We start from the raw sequence: 19536 nt of genomic DNA on the forward strand, positions 1-19536 counted from the left end.
TATATATGCACGATGTGTTATTATATTGCCAAACAAACAATCATAATAAAAGAGCAATTACATCATGAGTCTGCAGTATATGAATCTTTAAACAAAGCCTTATTAATCGTGATAAATGCCACGAGCTGTGTAATAAATTAAGGGCATATAAAACATTTTGTTACAATGCAAAATGTTTTGTTTATCATGAACACTGCTTTAAAGATAATGAGTGTATTTGTATTTTATTCAGTGGCTGGCTGAAAGCATAAGGCTGTCTCTCTTTGAGACTCTTTGTGTGCAGACATGACCTCATCTCCCCTGAGAGATGAGGTCATGAGGAGGTAATAATAGTAATCAGGCCAACAGCACTAGTTATTTTAGCATCTTCTATACACACTTTAACTTCAGAATCACATTCTAGCATAACCAAGAAAAACCTCCATATATGTCTGCGTCTATATATGCAAAACAAGAACAAAGGCTTCTAAATTGACTCTAGTTATGATTAAACTGTGTTGGAGCCAATTGAAGTAGGAAACAGGATGAGAAAAGAAACATTTCTCCGCCTCTTTCTTCATTAATATGGTTTCTGTTGTCCGCTGCTCTGCTCTACTAACAGACTAGCACAGTGATGCATGACACAGCAATGCACCAGTGTGTAACAAAAGCGCTAGAACGACAACCAGCTGGCACTAGTAGGTTAACACATGCACACCACACATCAGTGGGTTTTTTTTATTTATGTCTGGTATCTCAGTTGCTCTCTCTCTCTCTCTCTCTCTCTTCAAATATATATATATATATACATATATATATATATATATATATATATATATATATATATATTTTATATATATATATATATATATATATATATATATATATATATATATATATATATTTATATATATATATATATAAAAAAAAATATATATATATATATATATATATTTATATATATATATATTTATATATATATATATATATATATATATATATATATTTTTTTTTTTTTTTTTTTTTTTTAAGTACATGGATGCAGTTTATATTGTCCGCAGAATTCACAGCTTCCGCACCCCTCCCCCTCTCCTTCTCGCGAGGGCGCCTGCTTGCTGTCAGCACCACGGACAGAGACCCACCTAAAAGAGCTGCGTTGCCATGGCGACCTGCTCTGCTCACTGGAGTTGTGAAGGTGCCTGTAATGTAATATCCGCACGACTGCACCACTCCCTCAACTTAAGCATGCACAGCTTCCAGGCTTGGCTGTGAAAATATAACTGCAACCTTCGTTTAGCAGGGGTTTATAATAAAAGAGAGAAAATATGTGCTTTGTAACACTCTGCATCACTGCTGCAGCAAAGAGAGGGTGATCGAGGTTGAAAAGGGAGGAAGTGATGCAGAATGCTGCAACACTCGTGCACGCGCACGTATATATTTAGCGTAAATCCAAAACCAATACGTGGGTAGCAAGTGGGAGGGGTGCGACTATCTGAGGCTATATGGTCACTTGCTTTTCTAATTGTTGCAAGGAGGATTGTTGTGTTCTTCTTTCTCTTACAATTCCCCACGCATTTCTATATGCACTGCGGTAGAGAGGCAAGCCTTCTGTTATTTTCAGATAAGAACAATGTGTTCCACGTGAATGGACTCCTAGCTGTACTTGCAGGTTGATTCCATGCGATGTCACTGCTCACATCTGAAATAGACTAAAGACTGTGGGTGTGTGCTGGAAGGCCGCATGCAGTGTAAGAAGAGAGAATGTGTTCAGGTTTAACATCAACATACTAAAGTAGTTAAAACTTTGTATTACATATCAATCCTTGTAGAATGTTTTCCTATTGTTTGCATGGAGATTTCCTCCCAAAAAAGATTTAGTTTGCCAGAAATCTAGAAGGGAAGAAGAATCTAAAATGAGAAGAAAAGCTCAGTTCAACTTACTATTTATTGAGAGCAGTTAAATGTAGGGATAACAAGAAAATATTGGTTATTCCATGATGGTCAGCTGAAACGCAAGAGGGTGAAATCTGTCAAGGCTATATTCAGGACTTACTGGGAGTAAAACTTTCAACTCCTAAGAACTGGGGCGGGGAGACTTCCTCTCTCGACTCTCTCGAGTTTGTACTTCAGAATGTGCTTGTACACTTTAAAAATAAAAAGGAAATATTCAAAGTGTCAGCTCATAATTTCTATTTAGTATTGTGTAAAATGCTGATGTGGGCTAATGTTTGAGCAACAATATTCGGGCTAAATTGAAAGGGATAGGTTATATAGTCAGTGCAGCATCGTTACAGTGACAGCGGGTGGTGCTATCACACTACATATCACCACACTGATGGCGTATGAATGGCCATCTTTTCTTCTATATGTATACTCAGTAACAACCAAAGAGACGGTTTGACAGAACGACCTAACAGACGCCCTGCTGCTAAAATTATGGCTTTCGCAGACATTTATACTTTATTTTTCATTCGAGGGAATTAAAAGTTCCTAAATAGGCTAGTTTAAGGATTTTTTCCACCGCCAATTAAAAAGCTTTTGTCAAACAATGGAGATCACGGACGTGAAAGCACGATGGAAGGATGTGTGGTTTTCCTTTTGTCTGGCGCTGCTGATTCTGACCAAATTAAAAGGAATCTCTGCTCAAATAAGGTACTCCATTCAGGAAGAATTAAAACCAGGGACAGCGGTTGGAAATGTAGCCAAAGACCTCGGACTGGATCTTGGGAGACTGGCTGATAGGAATCTTCGAGTTGTGCAAGGAACAAAGCGAGATCTGTTCGAGGTAAATCCAAGGGATGGAGTTTTGTTAGTGAACCAGAGATTAGACAGAGAGGAGCTGTGTGCAAAAACTGCCCCATGTGTCACGAATTTAAAAGCAGTTGTAGAAAATCCACTCGAAATGCACCAGGTCGTAGTTGAAATCCTCGATGTAAATGACAATTCGCCGAAATTTCCTGAAGAAAATTACACACTGGAGGTGCTGGAGTCTGCCTTAGTGGGGTCTCGATTTCAGCTGGAAGGAGCACACGATTTAGATGTGGGTTTGAATTCATTACATTCATATAAGCTAAATCCGTACCAGTATTTTCGTTTGGAAACAGAGGAATTTGGGGATGACGGGAAAGTTCCGTTCCTAGTATTACAAAGACCTTTGGATAGAGAACATACAGCTCAGCATTGGTTACTATTAACAGCTACAGATGGAGGAAAACCATCAAAATCTGGAACGATTAATGTCACGGTAATTGTATCAGATGTAAATGACAATCCACCAGTCTGTGAAAAACAAAAGTACACAGTAACGATAAAGGAAAACGCACCCGCTGGAACATTTCTGCTGACGGTAAATGCATCTGACTCAGACGAAGGGCTGAACGGTGAGATTGAATATTCTTTAAAGAGTAAACTTAGAGGACTCTCGTCCGATACGTTTGATTTGGATAGTAAAACTGGAAAACTAGTTGTGAAAGGACGCCTGGACTACGAGGAAACCCAAGTTTACGAGATTAAAGTACTGGCTACGGACAAAGGTGTTGTGGCTCTGTCCACACTCTGCAGCGTAATTATTAGAGTGGAAGATGTGAATGATAACCCACCAGAAATAGAAATCACATCTTTTTCGAGTCGCATTCCAGAAGATGCGCCCCCTGGAACCGTGGTGGCATTAATGGGTGTGACGGATCTTGACTCAGGTGTGAACGGACAGGTGGTTTGCAGCGTGCCCCTTCATTTACCTTTTGATTTGAAGCCCTCCCCTGACGGTCAGTCATACTCTTTGGTTACCAAAGATTACCTGGATAAGGAAACAACGCATATGTATACCATTACAGTAACAGCTAAGGATTTAGGAAGCCCAACTTTGTCATCAACGAAGGTAATACAGGTAGAGGTGCAAGATGTTAACGATAACAGGCCTCTTTTCACTGAAAGCCCGTATACCTTTTATGTACTTGAAAATAACAAGGCAGGAATGTCCATTTTCTCAGTCAGTGCTACTGACGCGGATGGAGGTGAAAACGCGGCAGTGACATATTCACTTGTCCGTATGAGCCCGGGGCTCACTATAACCACGTTTTTAAATATAAACGAAGCAAACGGAACGGTTTCAGCACTAAAAAGTTTTGACTTTGAAACGCTGAAAACTTTCCAGTTCCAAGTTGTTGCCTCAGATTCTGGAACTCCGTCATTAAGCAACAATGTCACAGTCAACGTCTTCATCCTGGATCAGAACGACAACGCTCCAGTCATCCTGTATCCACTCAGCTCCAACGGTTCTGCTCAAGGTGTGGAGGAGATTCCCCGAAACGTCAACGCAGGACACTTGGTGACTAAAGTCAGAGCCTATGACGCTGATATAGGATATAACGGCTGGTTGCTCTTTTCACTCCAGGAAGTTACTGACCACAGTCTCTTTGCTTTGGACCGCTATACAGGACAGATCAGAACACTTCGCTCATTCACAGAGACAGACGAGGCTGAGCATAAACTGGTAATACTGGTCAAAGACAACGGCAACGTTTCTCTCTCAGCAACAGCTACTGTGATTGTCAAACTTGTGGAGCCCAAAGAGGCTTTTGCAGCTTCTGATGTTAAAAGTACAGCAAAAGATGATGAGGACAGTAATGTCATATTTTACCTCATGATAACTTTGGGCGCAGTTTCTGTACTTTTTCTCGTCAGCATTATTGTGCTGATTGCAATGCAGTGCTCAAAATCCACACACTATACTTCCAAATATCTGCCAGAGACTAATTATGATGGGACACTGTGTCACAGCATCCAGTACAGATCAGGAGAGAAGCGGTACATGCTAGTTGGACCCAGAATGAGTATAGGATCTACTATAGTACCAGGAAGCCATGCAAATACACTTGTGCTTCCCGACAGAAGAGGTGCTACTAAAGAGGTAAGACCTTAATACCAATCTTATGCACAACCACGTTTATCCTTGTGTTCATCTAAATTTTTTGCTGTAATGCTGTCTCTGAAACTCTTGTTACAATGTGGTCTTTTAAAGCATGTGTTTCACTTTTGTTCCAATGTCCCAATTATGTAACTGACATATATGTATTATGGAACATCGGTTAAAGTTAGCTGTAAAAAATTTATATGCTTCCGAAGCCAATCTGTTCTCTTCAAGAAAGTCCCACTGCTTGTCTTGCTTGCTGCTGACAAACATTAATCAGTTTACGTAAGTGAAGACAGTGTTATTAAAAAAAGAAAAACGATAAATGCAGTTATCGATATAAATATTTCCTCTTTTGACTGTGTCAGCGTAATTGCGCTGTCCAATGTGCTGAAATTGTTTAATTCTGGGGAATGAACCATTTAAGACAACAATCACTTCACCGGTCTTTCAAATAACGTTTAGATGTCCATTTCTCTCAGCATTCTTACGCTCCGCTTCTTTGGAATATACAGTATATCTTTCCTGTCTGCCCTGACTTAATTATACACTATCAGAAAGTCTGTAGTGGGCGGGATTGCGTGCCCTTTAAGTATTTTCCACTGAAGGCATTATTATTGATCCTATTTACTTGCTAATAAAAGACATTTGACTCACAGTTTTGAGTTTCTGACAGAATACTAGATATGACGGCGACCAGCTGTAGCAGGCAGGCTTCAGTTTCCTCCAAAGCGTTAGACTTCAAAAAGTCAAAAGTAAAGTGGCGGGAAAAGGGAACAGGTGAACTGTTTTGGTTTCGTACCATTATGTAGTGGCCACTTGGTGTCGGTATGGCATAGGGAATGGTTGCGCTTCATTCTATACAGGCCCTGCCCATCTGTGGTTCCTATCTGGTGGAGGTGTACACAGGGAGTGTGCAAAGGAGGCTAGATATCAAATAAAACCAAAAGCGGTAAATTTTCGTCAATGGAATTTCACCTTTTACAGTTTCGTGAACATATTCTAATACGACTGACTCCATAAGCGATGGGATCACTGAGTTTGCCTCCGAGTAAGCCCTTATATATTTACCTCGGGATGGGGGAAGGAGGACAAAGACACCGTGCGAATTGCTGGTGGGTCGCCGGGATTGTGTTGCTGTGCTTTGCGGAGAGGATTTTGGCGCAGTTAAGATACTCCATTCCAGAAGAAGTTCAGGTGGGATACCCTGTTGGAAATGTTGCAAAGGATTTAGGACTAGAGATCAGCAGTTTAACTGGCAGGAAATTCCGTATTGTTTCGGTTCCAACTCAAGATCTGTTTCAGTTAAATCAGAACAATGGAGTGTTGTATGTTGGGAAAAAGATGGATCGTGAAGAGCTCTGTGATGGAAGCAAGGTTTGTTTGATAAACCTGAAAATTGTTGTTGAAAGCCCCTTGGAAATACATTATGTTGGAGTTGAAATAACCGATATTAATGATAATTCGCCGACTTTTCCAGAAAGCGAACAGCGACTGAAAATCGCAGAGAATACGCCTCCAGGTACTCGTTTCCAAATTCATGCCGCTCGAGACCCTGATTTTGGTGCTCATTCAGTTCGAAAATACATACTGAGTCACACGGATTTATTCGATATTGAAGTCAGAGACAGTGAAGAGGACAAGATGCCCTTTTTAGTGCTAAAAAAGTCTTTGGATAGAGAGCAAAAGGCTGAGCATCGTTTACTGTTAACAGCCGTAGATGGGGGGAGTCCAGCGAAATCAGGAAGCCTTAATTTAACCATCACCGTGCTAGACACGAATGATAATCGACCTGTGTTCAGCAAAGATGTATATACTGTGTCACTGGATGAAAATGCACCAATAGGAACATTTGTTGTAAAATTAAACGCTACAGATTTGGATGAAGGTTCCAATGGCAACATTGAATACAACTTTGGTAAAATACAAAGGAAAAAAGTGCACGACACCTTTGAATTGGACAGCATAACCGGTGAGATTCGTGTAAAGGGAAAAGTAGACTTTGAGGAAACGGAGCTGTACAGGCTAGATTTGCAGGCTTCAGATAAAGGTCAGCCACCCTGGACAGTCGAAAGTAGAGTTGTGATTAAAATAAAGGACGTGAACGACAATAAACCAGACATTGAAGTAACATCACTGTCCAGTTTAATCCCAGAGGATTCAAAGCCCGGCACAGTCATCGCCCTCATCAGCGTTGTCGACAACGATTCAGGCTTTAATGGGAAGGTTATTTGTAAAGTATCGCAGGATGTTCCATTTGATCTGACGCCATCACTTGAGGAAAACATGTACTCGCTCGTTACAAAGGGCCGTTTAGACAGAGAAACTGTTTCCCGCTATAATATCACAATAACAGCTACTGATTGCGGTGAACCTCAGCTTTCAACAGTGAAAACACTGAGTGTTCAGGTGTCAGATGTAAATGATAACACACCAGTTTTTAGTCAGAATCCATTTGAGTTGTATTTGATAGAAAACAACACCCCGGGCGCACCAATATTTTCTGTGAGCGCAGTTGATGATGATTTGAATGAAAATGCAGCAATTACATATAAAATCGTGAGAGGTGATGGTCTACAGGATGCTATTACATCTTTCCTGAATGTAAATTCGGATAATGGACAAATCACTGCGCTGAAAAGTTTTGACTTTGAAACGCTGAAAACTTTCCAGTTCCAAGTTGTTGCCTCAGATTCTGGAACTCCGTCATTAAGCAACAATGTCACAGTCAACGTCTTCATCCTGGACCAGAACGACAACGCTCCAGTCATCCTGTATCCACTCAGCTCCAACGGTTCTGCTCAAGGTGTGGAGGAGATTCCCCGAAACGTCAACGCAGGACACTTGGTGACTAAAGTCAGAGCCTATGACGCTGATATAGGATATAACGGCTGGTTGCTCTTTTCACTGCAAGAAGTGACTGACCACAGTCTCTTTGCTTTGGACCGCTATACAGGACAGATCAGAACACTTCGCTCATTCACAGAGACAGACGAGGCTGAGCATAAACTAGTAATACTGGTCAAAGACAACGGCAACGTTTCTCTCTCAGCAACAGCTACTGTGATTGTCAAACTTGTGGAGCCAAAAGAGGCTTTTGCAGCTTCTGATGTTAAAAGTGCGGCAAAAGATGATGAGGACAGTAATGTGATCTTTTACCTCATAATAACTTTGGGCGCAGTTTCTGTGCTTTTTCTCGTCAGCATCATCGTGCTGATTGCAATGCAGTGCTCCAAATCCACAGACTATACTTCTAAATATCTGCCAGAGACTAATTATGATGGGACACTGTGTCACAGCATCCAGTACAGATCAGGAGAGAAGCGGTACATGCTAGTTGGACCCAGAATGAGTATAGGATCTACTATAGTACCTGGGAGCCATGCAAATACTCTCGTGCTTCCCGACAGAAGAGGTGCAACTGAAGAGGTAAGGCCTTAATACCAAACTTTTGCACAACCCTGTTTATCCTTGCGCTCCTATAAATGTTTTGCTGCAATTTTGTCCCTGAAACTCTTGTCACAATGTATTTTTTAAAGCATGTCTTGTTCAAATTTTCCTATCTGCAATATGTAACTGAGATATAAATATTAAGAAACATCGCTTTGGTTAGCTGGATGAACTTTTCATGCTTCCGAAGTCACTCTGTTCTCCTTGATAAAGTCCAACTGCTTGTCTTTTTGCTACCGACAAACATTAATCAGTTTAAGTAAGTGAAGAGGTTTTGTTTTTAAATTAATTACACGAAGAAAGCTTTCTAATAGCGTTATTAACCTTCCTGTCGTGTTCGGGTCAAATCTGACCGATTTACAAATAAAAAACCTCACAAATACTTTGTTTTACATCCGATTGCCTCGAGTCCTGATGAAATTCTCCACACTATGCACTTGAACATATAAAAGTGATGAGCACCTCTTCAACTGTGTTACATCCGTGTGACCACCATTACAAATGAATGTCTGCCCTGACTTAAATACATCCCTTTCAGAAAGTCTGTAGTAGGCGCGACTGAGTCCTCTATAAGTGTTCTCGACTATTATTATTGATCCTATTTGCTTTTAATAAAAACTATTTGAATCACATTGTTGCGTTACTTACAGAATACCAGATATGAAGGTGACCAGCTGTAACAGGCAGGCTTCAGCTTCATCCAAAGCGTTTCGTATCATACTATAGTAACCACTTGGTGTCGGTATGTCATTGGGAATGGTTGTGCGCTTCATTCTGCACAGGCCCTGCCCATCTGTGGTTCCTATCTGGTGGAGGTGTACACAGGGAGTGTGCAGAGGAGGCTAGATATCAAATAAAACCAAAAGCGGTAAATCTTCGTTAATAGAATTTCATCTTTTGGAGAATCGTGAAAATGTTCTAATGAGACTGACTCCATAAGCGATAGGATAACTGAGTTTGCCTCCGAGAAAGCCCTTATATATTTACCTCGGGATGGGGGAAGGAGGACAAAGACACCGCGTGAACTGCTGGTGGATCGCCGGGATTGTGTTGCTGTGCTTTGCGGAGAGAATTTTGGCGCAGTTAAGATACTCTGTTCCAGAAGAAGTTCAGGTGGGATACCCTGTTGGAAATGTTGCAAAGGATTTAGGACTAGAGATCAGCAGCTTAACTGGCAGGAAATTCCGTATTGTTTCGGGTCCAAATCACTATCTGTTTCAGTTAAATCAGAACAATGGAGTGTTGTATGTTGGCAAAAAAATGGATCGTGAAGAGCTCTGTGATGGAAGCAAGGTTTGTTTGATAAACCTGAAAATTGTTGTTGAAAGCCCACTGGAAATACATTATGTTGGAGTTGAAATAACCGATATTAATGATCATTCGCCGACTTTTCCAGAAAGCGAACAGCGACTGGAAATAGCAGAGAATACGCCTCCAGGTACTCGTTTCCAAATTCATGCTGCCCGAGACCCTGATTTTGGTGCACAATCACTTCGAAAATATACACTGAATCCCACGGATTTATTTGATATTGAACTCAGAGACAGTGAAGAGGACAAGATGCCCTTTTTAGTACTAAAAAAGTCTTTGGATAGAGAGCAAAAGGCTGAGCATCGTTTACTGTTAACAGCCGTAGATGGGGGGAGTCCAGCGAAATCAGGAAGCCTTAATTTAACCATCACCGTGCTAGACGCGAATGATAACCGACCTGTGTTCAGCAAAGATGTATATACTGTGTCACTGGATGAAAATGCACCAAAAGGGACCCAAGTTATAAAATTAAACGCTACAGATAAGGATGAAGGTTTGAATAGTGAAATTGAATACAACTTTGGAAAAACACAAAAGAAAAAAGTGCACGACACCTTTGAATTGGACAGCATCACCGGTGAGATTCGTGTAAAGGGAAAAGTAGACTTTGAGGAAACGGAGCTGTACAGGCTAGATTTGCAGGCTTCAGATAAAGGTCAGCCACCCTGGAAAGCCGAAAGTAGAGTTGTGATTAAAATAAAGGACGTGAACGACAATAAACCAGACATTGAAGTAACATCACTGTCCAGTTTAATCCCAGAGGATTCAAAGCCCGGCACTGTCATCGCTCTCATCAGCGTTGTCGACAAAGATTCAGGCGTTAATGGGAAGGTTATTTGTAAAGTATCGCAGGATGTTCCATTTGATCTGACGCCATCACTTGAGGAAAACATGTACTCGCTCGTTACAAAGGGCCGTTTAGACAGAGAAACTGTTTCCCGCTATGATATCACAATAACAGCTACTGATTGCGGTGAACCTCAGCTTTCAACAGTGAAAACACTGAGTGTTCAGGTGTCAGATGTAAATGATAACACACCAGTTTTTAGTCAGAATCCATTTGAGTTGTATTTGATAGAAAACAACACCCCGGGCGCACCAATATTTTCTGTGAGCGCAGTTGATGATGATTTGAATGAAAATGCAGCAATTACATATAAAATCGTGAGAGGTGATGGTCTACAGGATGCTATTACATCTTTCCTGAATGTAAATTCGGATAATGGACAAATCACTGCGCTGAAAAGTTTTGACTTTGAAACGCTGAAAACTTTCCAGTTCCAAGTTGTTGCCTCAGATTCGGGAACTCCGCCACTAAGCAGCAACGTCACAGTCAGCGTCTTCATCCTGGATCAGAACGACAACGCTCCAGTCATCCTGTATCCACTCAGCTCCAACGGTTCTGCTCAAGGTGTGGAGGAGATTCCCCGAAACGTCAACGCAGGACACTTGGTGACTAAAGTCAGAGCCTATGACGCTGATATAGGATATAACGGCTGGTTGCTCTTTTCACTGCAAGAAGTGACTGACCACAGTCTCTTTGCTTTGGACCGCTATACAGGACAGATCAGAACACTTCGCTCATTCACAGAGACAGACGAGGCTGAGCATAAACTGGTAATACTGGTCAAAGACAACGGCAACGTTTCTCTCTCAGCAACAGCTACTGTGATTGTCAAACTTGTGGAGCCAAAAGAGGCTTTTGCAGCTTCTGATGTTAAAAGTGCAGCAAAAGATGTTGAGGACAGTAATGTCATATTTTACCTCATGATAACTTTGGGCGCAGTTTCTGTACTTTTTCTCATAAGTATCGTCGTGCTGATTACAATGCAGTGCTCCAAATCCACAGACTATACTTCTAAATATCTGCCAGAGACTAATTATGATGGGACACTGTGTCACAGCATCCAGTACAGATCAGGAGAGAAGCGGTACATGCTAGTTGGACCAAGAATGAGTATAGGATCTACTATAGTACCGGGCAGTCATGCAAATACACTCGTGCTTCCTGATAGGAGAAGAACATCTGAAGAGGTAAGAGCACGTTTTTACTTAAAGCTGTTTCGGGAATGAAAACAAAATTCCCTCCTGGCAAACACCACTCTCTTTGGAGATAAAACATGCGGTCCATTTTACTATATAATGCAAATAATTTTAATCAGTGTTCTGTATATCCGTGTTGAAGTTTTGTAGTGCAGGTAAATAACAGGAAATCATATTTTGTTTGGTTCTCATTAAGTGCAGTGTACTGGTTCCGTAAAGAAAAGCAAGAAAGAAATGTCTTTATTCTGAATTTTTAAAAATTTTTTTTATCCTATTTTATCTTATTTTGTTATTTTTATTTATTTAAGTATTTTTGTAGTAAAGGAGGGATGCATACCTGAATAACGTTGTATTTATGGAAGGTAATATTCACTATTATGATTAGGGTACGTGAACTGAAAGCTTTGATCGTGACACTTCCCTGTCTTTGCAACTTGAAAAGCTATATAAATACGTAATAAGCACAATGGAACTATCCAATTTGCAAACACACTGATATTGCTGATTTTTTGATGGTATATTTTAAAAATAGTCCGTAATACTGTTTCCAGCTGGATTAAGTAGACGACCCAAATGCCCTAAGCCCATTCCGGGTCCTGTTATTGCGTCAATTCTCAACTATCTTAATATACAAACAAACAACAACAACGACAAACAAACAAACAAACAAATCTTCAAAACGTAAAAATGTCTTAATTTTTTTGAATCCACACGGTGTCAGTGTAATATCAGCATCCACTTTTTGTGTTATAGCACTGGTCCTGCCCCTTCCACAGAGGTTTTGTTGTGGTGGACAGAAAGGAGACGACACTATCCACAGACACAAGTGTAGCCGTGATTTATACATGGGAAGCTTCGGAATATTGGGTATATTTCAGAGTGGATGTTATGTTTTGAAAAATTAATGTTAGACCACGGTCTTGGATGTAAAGACCTCTAAGTGGATACATATTTTGTTATCTTAACGAAAACGATGGAGCCAAGAGGACAAAGACGAGGAACGCAGTGCTGGTGGCTTGCTATCAGCTTTTCTTTGATGCTCAGCTGTGTGGAGCGGGTTTCAGCTCAGATAAAATATTCAATTCAAGAGGAAGTAAAGGTAGGAAGTGTTGTTGGGAATGTGGCAAAGGATCTGGGACTGGACATCAGTTCATTAGAGGAACGACGGTTTCGTATTGTTTCTGGAGCTGAAGATGCTCATTTTGAAGTAAATCCGAACAATGGCGTTCTGTATGTTCACGGAAATATCGACCGAGAAGAGCTGTGCGAAAGAATACATCCATGTATTAAAAACCTAAAACTGGTAGCTGAAAACCCCATGGAAATACATTATGTAGGAGTGGAAATAATAGATGTAAACGATAATTCACCAAGGTTTCCTGATGAAGAAAAAATATTAGAAATTCCTGAATCAACTCTCCAAGGTAAACGATTTCAGTTGCCAACTGCACATGATCCAGATGTTGTTACTAATACAGTACGAACGTACAAATTAAACCATAACGATCACTTTAGTTTGCAAATTAGAGAGAGGGGAGAAGATAAGATACCATTCTTAGTTTTACAAAAGCCTCTGGATCGGGAAAAGGAGAACGAACACAAACTGATACTGACAGGAACTGACGGAGGAAATCCACCGAGATCAGGGACTCTTAATGTCACAGTCATAGTCCTGGATTCAAATGATAACCATCCTGCATTTAGTAAAGAAGTTTATTCAGTAACGATACCTGAAAATGTAGATGCGGGTACAAGTGTAACTACCGTAAAGGCGACTGATTTGGACGAGAGTTCAAACGGAGAAATTGAATATTTTTTTGGTGAAGAACTTGACCCTAAATTGTATGATACATTTAGCCTAGATAAGGACACTGGTGAAATTCGAGTGAAAGGCGAAATTGACTTTGAGAATATGGAGGTATACAAGTTGGACGTCCACGCCACAGACAAAGGACAACCTCCGATGAGTACCGACTGCAGGGTGATTATCAAGGTGCTGGACATAAATGATAATAAACCTGAGATAGAGGTGACATCTTTGTCAAAGATTGTATCAGAAGATTCCAAACCTGGGACTGTGGTGGCTTTGATCAGTATTACAGACCAAGACGCGGGTTTAAACGGTAAAGTAATATGTAGTCTTTCAGACAATGTGCCATTCGATTTAAAACCGTCATTTCAAGATAACATGTACTCTTTAGTTATTAAACATAAATTAGACCGAGAATCAGTTTCCCATTACGACGTCACAATAACAGCAACCGACTGTGGCGTGCCTCCTCTGTCTACATCCAGAACTTTGAGTATTGATGTGTCAGACGTGAATGATAATGCGCCACAATTTGCACAGAATCCAGTTGAACTTTACCTGGTAGAGAATAACGAGCCTGGAAAGCCGATATTTTCAGTTTCTGCCTCAGATAAAGATTTGAATGAAAACGCGGCTTTAACGTATCGTATAATCAGAGAGGAAAGCAGTCAACAGAAAAACGCAGCATTTTTAAATATTAATTCAGAAAATGGACAAATCACTGCGCTGAAAAGTTTCGACTTTGAAACGATGAAAACTTTCCAGTTCCAAGTTGTTGCCTCAGATTCTGGAACTCCGTCACTAAGCAACAATGTCACAGTCAACGTCTTCATCCTGGATCAGAACGACAACGCTCCAGTCATCCTGTATCCACTCAGCTCCAACGGTTCTGCTCAAGGTGTGGAGGAGATTCCCCGAAACGTCAACGCAGGACACTTGGTGACTAAAGTCAGAGCCTATGACGCTGATATAGGATATAACGGCTGGTTGCTCTTTTCACTGCAGGAAGTGACTGACCACAGTCTCTTTGCTTTGGACCGCTACACAGGACAGATCAGAACACTTCGCTCATTCACAGAGACAGACGAGGCTGAGCATAAACTGCTCATACTGGTCAAAGACAACGGCAACGTTTCTCTCTCAGCAACAGCTACTGTGATTGTCAAACTTGTGGAGCCCAAAGAGGCTTTTGCAGCTTCTGATGTTAAAGGTGCAGCAAAAGATGATGAGGACAGTAATGTGATCTTTTACCTGATGATAACTTTGGGCGCAGTTTCTGTGCTTTTTCTCGTCAGTATCATCGTGCTGATTGCAATGCAGTGCTCCAAATCCACAGACTATACTTCTAAATATCTGCCAGAGACTAATTATGATGGGACACTGTGTCACAGCATCCAGTACAGATCAGGAGAGAAGCGGTACATGCTAGTTGGACCCAGAATGAGTATAGGATCTACTATAGTACCGGGCAGTCATGCAAATACACTAATGCTTCCTGATAGGAAACGTCCTTCTGAAGAGGTAAGACCATGTTTAAGTTTTAACTGTCTTACCAGACGTGTTCCCTTTAGAAGTAAAACATATAATGCTCCTGATTTAAAGATAATATTACACCTGAATTGCAGCATATTTGTTAGCACTGTCCATGGTCCTGGCAAGTGGTTAAACTGCTGAAATTTAAGTTAGTTTGTTTTCTTCATAATATGAGAATTCGATTCTCTGTGTTGTTGTTGTTGTTGTTTTTTTTACTAAAAATGTCGCGTGTTTATTTAGGGATTAAATTACACGATTCAGTAGCTATATTGATTTAGGCGTCTATGAGTTTGTTTGTTTGTTTGTTTTTATTAGAAATCCATAGGTCCCTTGTAGTTGATTCTTATTTGTTTTCCTTGGAAAAAATGTTGTTAATTGCCTTCAAACCCTGTCATCGTTTCACTCAATCATCATTCAATTTTGTCAAAATCACACTTTTTTCTTTTAGAGAAATAATCGCACACGAAGCTAAATTGCTTTGACCTAAAGAAAAATACAACACTTGGATATACTAATACTAATAAGATGTTGACTACTACGATTAGGGACGATGATATGACAGCCTTGAAGTGGGTTAACTGATCAACATACTCTTTTGAAAAAAACTGAAAATTTGCTGCCTTTAATTCGTAGAAGTAAATTTTTATTCGGATGTATTACTTTGAAACACATACGTTACTAGCAAAAATTAGAACAATTTTCTAGACACGAAGCGACAACTTGCAGACGGGCTGATGTTGCAGTTTATGTGGTAGTTTTGTTTATCAACATATACTCATATGTTCAGTCCACAAGGTGTCAGTGTCATATCAGCATCACACTGGTATATTTTAGTGCTGGCCCTGCCCCTTCTATACAGTTTTTGTTCTGGTCGACAGAGAGGAGACGGTACCTTCCACAGAAACAAGTGTAGCCGTGATTAATACATCGGTTTGTTTGGAATCTGCAACACATTTCGCACTGGATATTTTGTTATTTAAACTACTTCCTTTGCTCAAAGGACTTTTAAGCGGGTATATAATTGGAAACATAAAGCGAAACGATGGAGCCAGGAGGACAAAGACGAGGAACGCAGTGCTGGTGGTTTGCTCTCAGCTTTTCTCTGATGCTCAGCTGTGTGGAGCGGGTTACAGCTCAGATAAAATATTCAGTTCCAGAGGAAGTAACGGTAGGAAGTGTTGTTGGGAATGTGGCAAAAGATCTGGGACTGGACATCAGTTCACTAGAGGAAAGACAGTTTCGTATTGTCTCTGGGGCTGAAAATAATCAATTTCTAGTAAATCCGAGAAATGGCGTCCTCTCTGTTCAAGAGAACATTGACAGAGAAGAGCTATGCAAAAGCATTTCTCCTTGTCTCATAAACCTAAAAATGGTAGCTGAGAATCCCATGGAAGTACATTATGTAGGAGTGGAAATCATAGACGTAAATGATAATTCACCCAGCTTTCAAGAGGAAGAAAGCATACTGGAGATTTCAGAGTCTACTTTCCCAGGTAAACGATTTCAGTTGCCAGCTGCACATGATCCAGATGTTGTTACTAATACAGTACGGATGTACAAATTGATCAATAACGATCATTTTAGTTTACAAATTCGAGAGAGGGGAGAGGACAAGATACCATTCTTAGTTTTACAAAAGGCTTTGGATCGAGAAAAGGAAAATAAACACAAACTGATCCTGACAGCAATTGACGGAGGAAATCCACCGAGATCAGGGACTCTTAATGTCACAGTCATAGTCCTGGATTCAAATGACAATAACCCTACATTTAGTCAAGAAGTGTATTCAGTAACAATACACGAAAATGTAGAGGTGAATACATGTGTAATTACCGTAAATGCAACTGATTTGGACGAAAGTTCAAACGGAGAAATAGAGTACGTTTTCGGTGGTCAACTTGACCGAAAGATTTATGAACTGTTTAGCTTAGATAAAAACACTGGTGAAATTCGAGTAAAAGGAAACATTGACTTTGAGACGGTGGATGTTTATAAACTAGATGTACACGCCACAGACAAAGGACAACCTCCGATGAGTACCGACTGCAGGGTGATTATCAAGGTGCTTGACGTAAATGATAATAAACCTGAGATAGAGGTAACATCTTTGTCAAAGATTGTATCAGAAGATTCCAAACCTGGGACTGTGGTGGCTTTGATCAGTATTACAGACCAAGACGCGGGTTTTAACGGTAAAGTAATATGTAGTCTTTCAGACAATGTGCCATTCGATTTAAAACCGTCATTTCAAGATAACATGTACTCTTTAGTTATTAAACATAAATTAGACCGAGAATCAGTTTCCCATTACGACGTCACGATAACAGCAACCGACTGTGGCGTGCCTCCTCTGTCTACATCCAGAACTTTGAGTATTGATGTGTCAGACGTGAATGATAATGCGCCACAATTTGCACAGAATCCAGTTGAACTTTACCTGGTAGAAAATAACGAGCCTGGAAAGCCGATATTTTCAGTTTCTGCCTCAGATAAAGATTTGAATAAAAACGCGGCTTTAACTTATCGTATAATCAGAGAGGAAAGCAGTCAACAGAAAAACGCAGTATTTTTAAATATTAATTCGGATAATGGACAAATCACTGCCCTTAAAAGTTTTGATTTTGAAAAGCTGAAAACTTTCCAGTTCCAAGTTGTTGCCTCAGATTCTGGAACTCCGTCACTAAGCAACAACGTCACAGTCAACGTCTTCATCCTGGATCAGAACGACAACGCTCCAGTCATCCTGTATCCACTCAGCTCCAACGGCTCTGCTCAAGGTGTGGAGGAGATTCCACGAAACGTCAACGCAGGACACTTGGTGACTAAAGTCAGAGCCTATGACGCTGATATAGGATATAACGGCTGGTTGCTCTTTTCACTGCAGGAAGTAACTGACCACAGTCTCTTTGCTTTGGACCGCTATACAGGACAGATCAGAACACTTCGCTCATTCACAGAGACAGACGAGGCTGAGCATAAACTGCTCATACTGGTCAAAGACAACGGCAACGTTTCTCTCTCAGCAACAGCTACTGTGATTGTCAAACTTGTGGAGCCCAAAGAGGCTTTTGCAGCTTCTGATGTTAAAAGTACAGCAAAAGATGATGAGGACAGTAATGTCATATTTTACCTCATGATAACTTTGGGCGCAGTTTCTGTGCTTTTTCTCGTCAGCATCGTAGTGCTGATTGCAATGCAGTGCTCCAAATCCACAGACTATACTTCCAAATATCTGCCAGAGACTAATTATGATGGGACACTGTGTCACAGCATCCAGTACAGATCAGGAGAGAAGCGGTACATGCTCGTTGGACCCAGAATGAGTATAGGATCTACTATAGTACCTGGAAGTCACGCAAATACTCTCGTACTCCCTGACAGGAGACGTCCTTCTGAGGAGGTAGGTCCATTGTGCGATTTTAAATCAAGGTTATTTTGGTTGTCAAGACGAAGTTTCCTTTACGATGTATCATTAACTTTTGAAACAGATGGAAATGTATTTAAGGTTTTTAATCGTTTTATTTCATTCCTCTCTTCTTTTTGTTTTACACACTTTATTTTCAAACAGTATTTTAGTTGTTATCACCATCATTTTGAAAGACTGCCCATTATATTCTGTAGTCTTTTGACACTGCACTAATTGCTGGGATATCCACGTATGCATAGGGAAAGAATAGTTTAGAAAAGATAAGTAACTAAATAAAGAAGGTCACGCCACTCAGATTGGGAAACTGTGGCAAAACACATGCATATTCATTAGCGTTGTCCATGGACAGGTGACCTTCAGACATAAACTCGTGGTCTTCAAGTTCAAATCTGTTTTTCGTTTCAGACCTTTTTGTATTTAGCGCCAATCCTATGTTTTCTATCACACTTATTAGAAATCACTAATTGTGTTACATATTACTGCGTCGTGGAAATAGTAATATACCTATCCACTGTTCGAATGGGATCCTGTTAATTCATCTGAAACGTGAAACTTAGCAGTACAAGCCTGAAACTCGCGTGTGCTGTGTCCTCGATTATTTTTCATCCAGTCTGCGCGCAGTTTTATCAGAATCACTTGTGCGTTTGGCTAATCCTGCATCATTACACAGCATTAATGTAATACTGACAAATATCAGAATTCCCTGTTGCAATTAGTCATTATGATATACTGTACGCGTCTATCAGCTGATCATCATATGACGCAAAAATACATGAAATTTTATTCCTGAGACTCTGAAATATGTGACAAATTAAATCCATCACGGTACAAAAAATTCTTAAGAAAACATTTTTAGACTTGTTTTAATAGTGACTGGGACACATTTGGAAACATACTTGTATATTACATGTAGATGTTTGCTCTAACAATGAGTCACAAGATGTTCAGTCCACAAGGTGTCAGTGTCATATCTGCATCAAACTAATATGTTTTAGCTCTGGCCCTGCCCCTTCCACAGAGGTTTTGTTCTGGTTGGCAGAGAGGAGACGATACCTCAGACAGAAACAAGTGTAA

At 40.3% G+C, this 19536-nt stretch overlaps 4 protein-coding genes across 4 annotated transcripts in view; all 4 read left to right on the forward strand.

The window, feature by feature from the left end:
* Positions 1–2527: 2527 nt before the first annotated feature.
* On the forward strand, positions 2528–9221 carry LOC309689307 (uncharacterized protein; the record flags this gene model as incomplete). The annotated part of the gene is given in 4 exon segments (XM_082505611.1): positions 2528–4888; positions 5945–8317; positions 9121–9168; positions 9171–9221. Coding segments are annotated over 4 exon segments (4833 nt in total).
* Positions 9222–9331: 110 nt separating this feature from the next.
* LOC309689316 (protocadherin alpha-3-like) lies at positions 9332–11722 on the forward strand (the record flags this gene model as incomplete). Its single annotated transcript, XM_082505620.1, has 1 exon — positions 9332–11722. The coding sequence occupies one exon, from the start codon at positions 9332–9334 to the stop codon at positions 11720–11722; it is 2391 nt and encodes a 796-aa protein (XP_082361746.1).
* Positions 11723–12535: 813 nt separating this feature from the next.
* The window catches only part of LOC309713847 (protocadherin alpha-C2-like), a 199247-nt gene continuing 192246 nt past the window's right edge, over positions 12536–19536 (forward strand). The window contains exon 1 of the mRNA XM_082545731.1: positions 12536–15023. Coding sequence (XP_082401857.1) covers positions 12666–15023 — 2358 coding nt within the window. The 5' untranslated portion in view covers positions 12536–12665. The remainder of the gene's footprint in view (positions 15024–19536) is intronic.
* On the forward strand, positions 15926–19536 carry LOC309715768 (protocadherin alpha-8-like; the record flags this gene model as incomplete). The annotated part of the gene is made up of 2 exons (XM_082549150.1): positions 15926–18446; positions 19458–19536. The coding sequence occupies exons 1-2, from the start codon at positions 16078–16080 to the stop codon at positions 19534–19536; spliced, it is 2448 nt and encodes an 815-aa protein (XP_082405276.1). The 5' UTR covers positions 15926–16077.

Source organism: Aulonocara stuartgranti (assembly GCF_965226115.1).
Source record: "Aulonocara stuartgranti genome assembly, chromosome: 2".
Lineage (NCBI taxonomy): Eukaryota > Metazoa > Chordata > Actinopteri > Cichliformes > Cichlidae > Aulonocara > Aulonocara stuartgranti.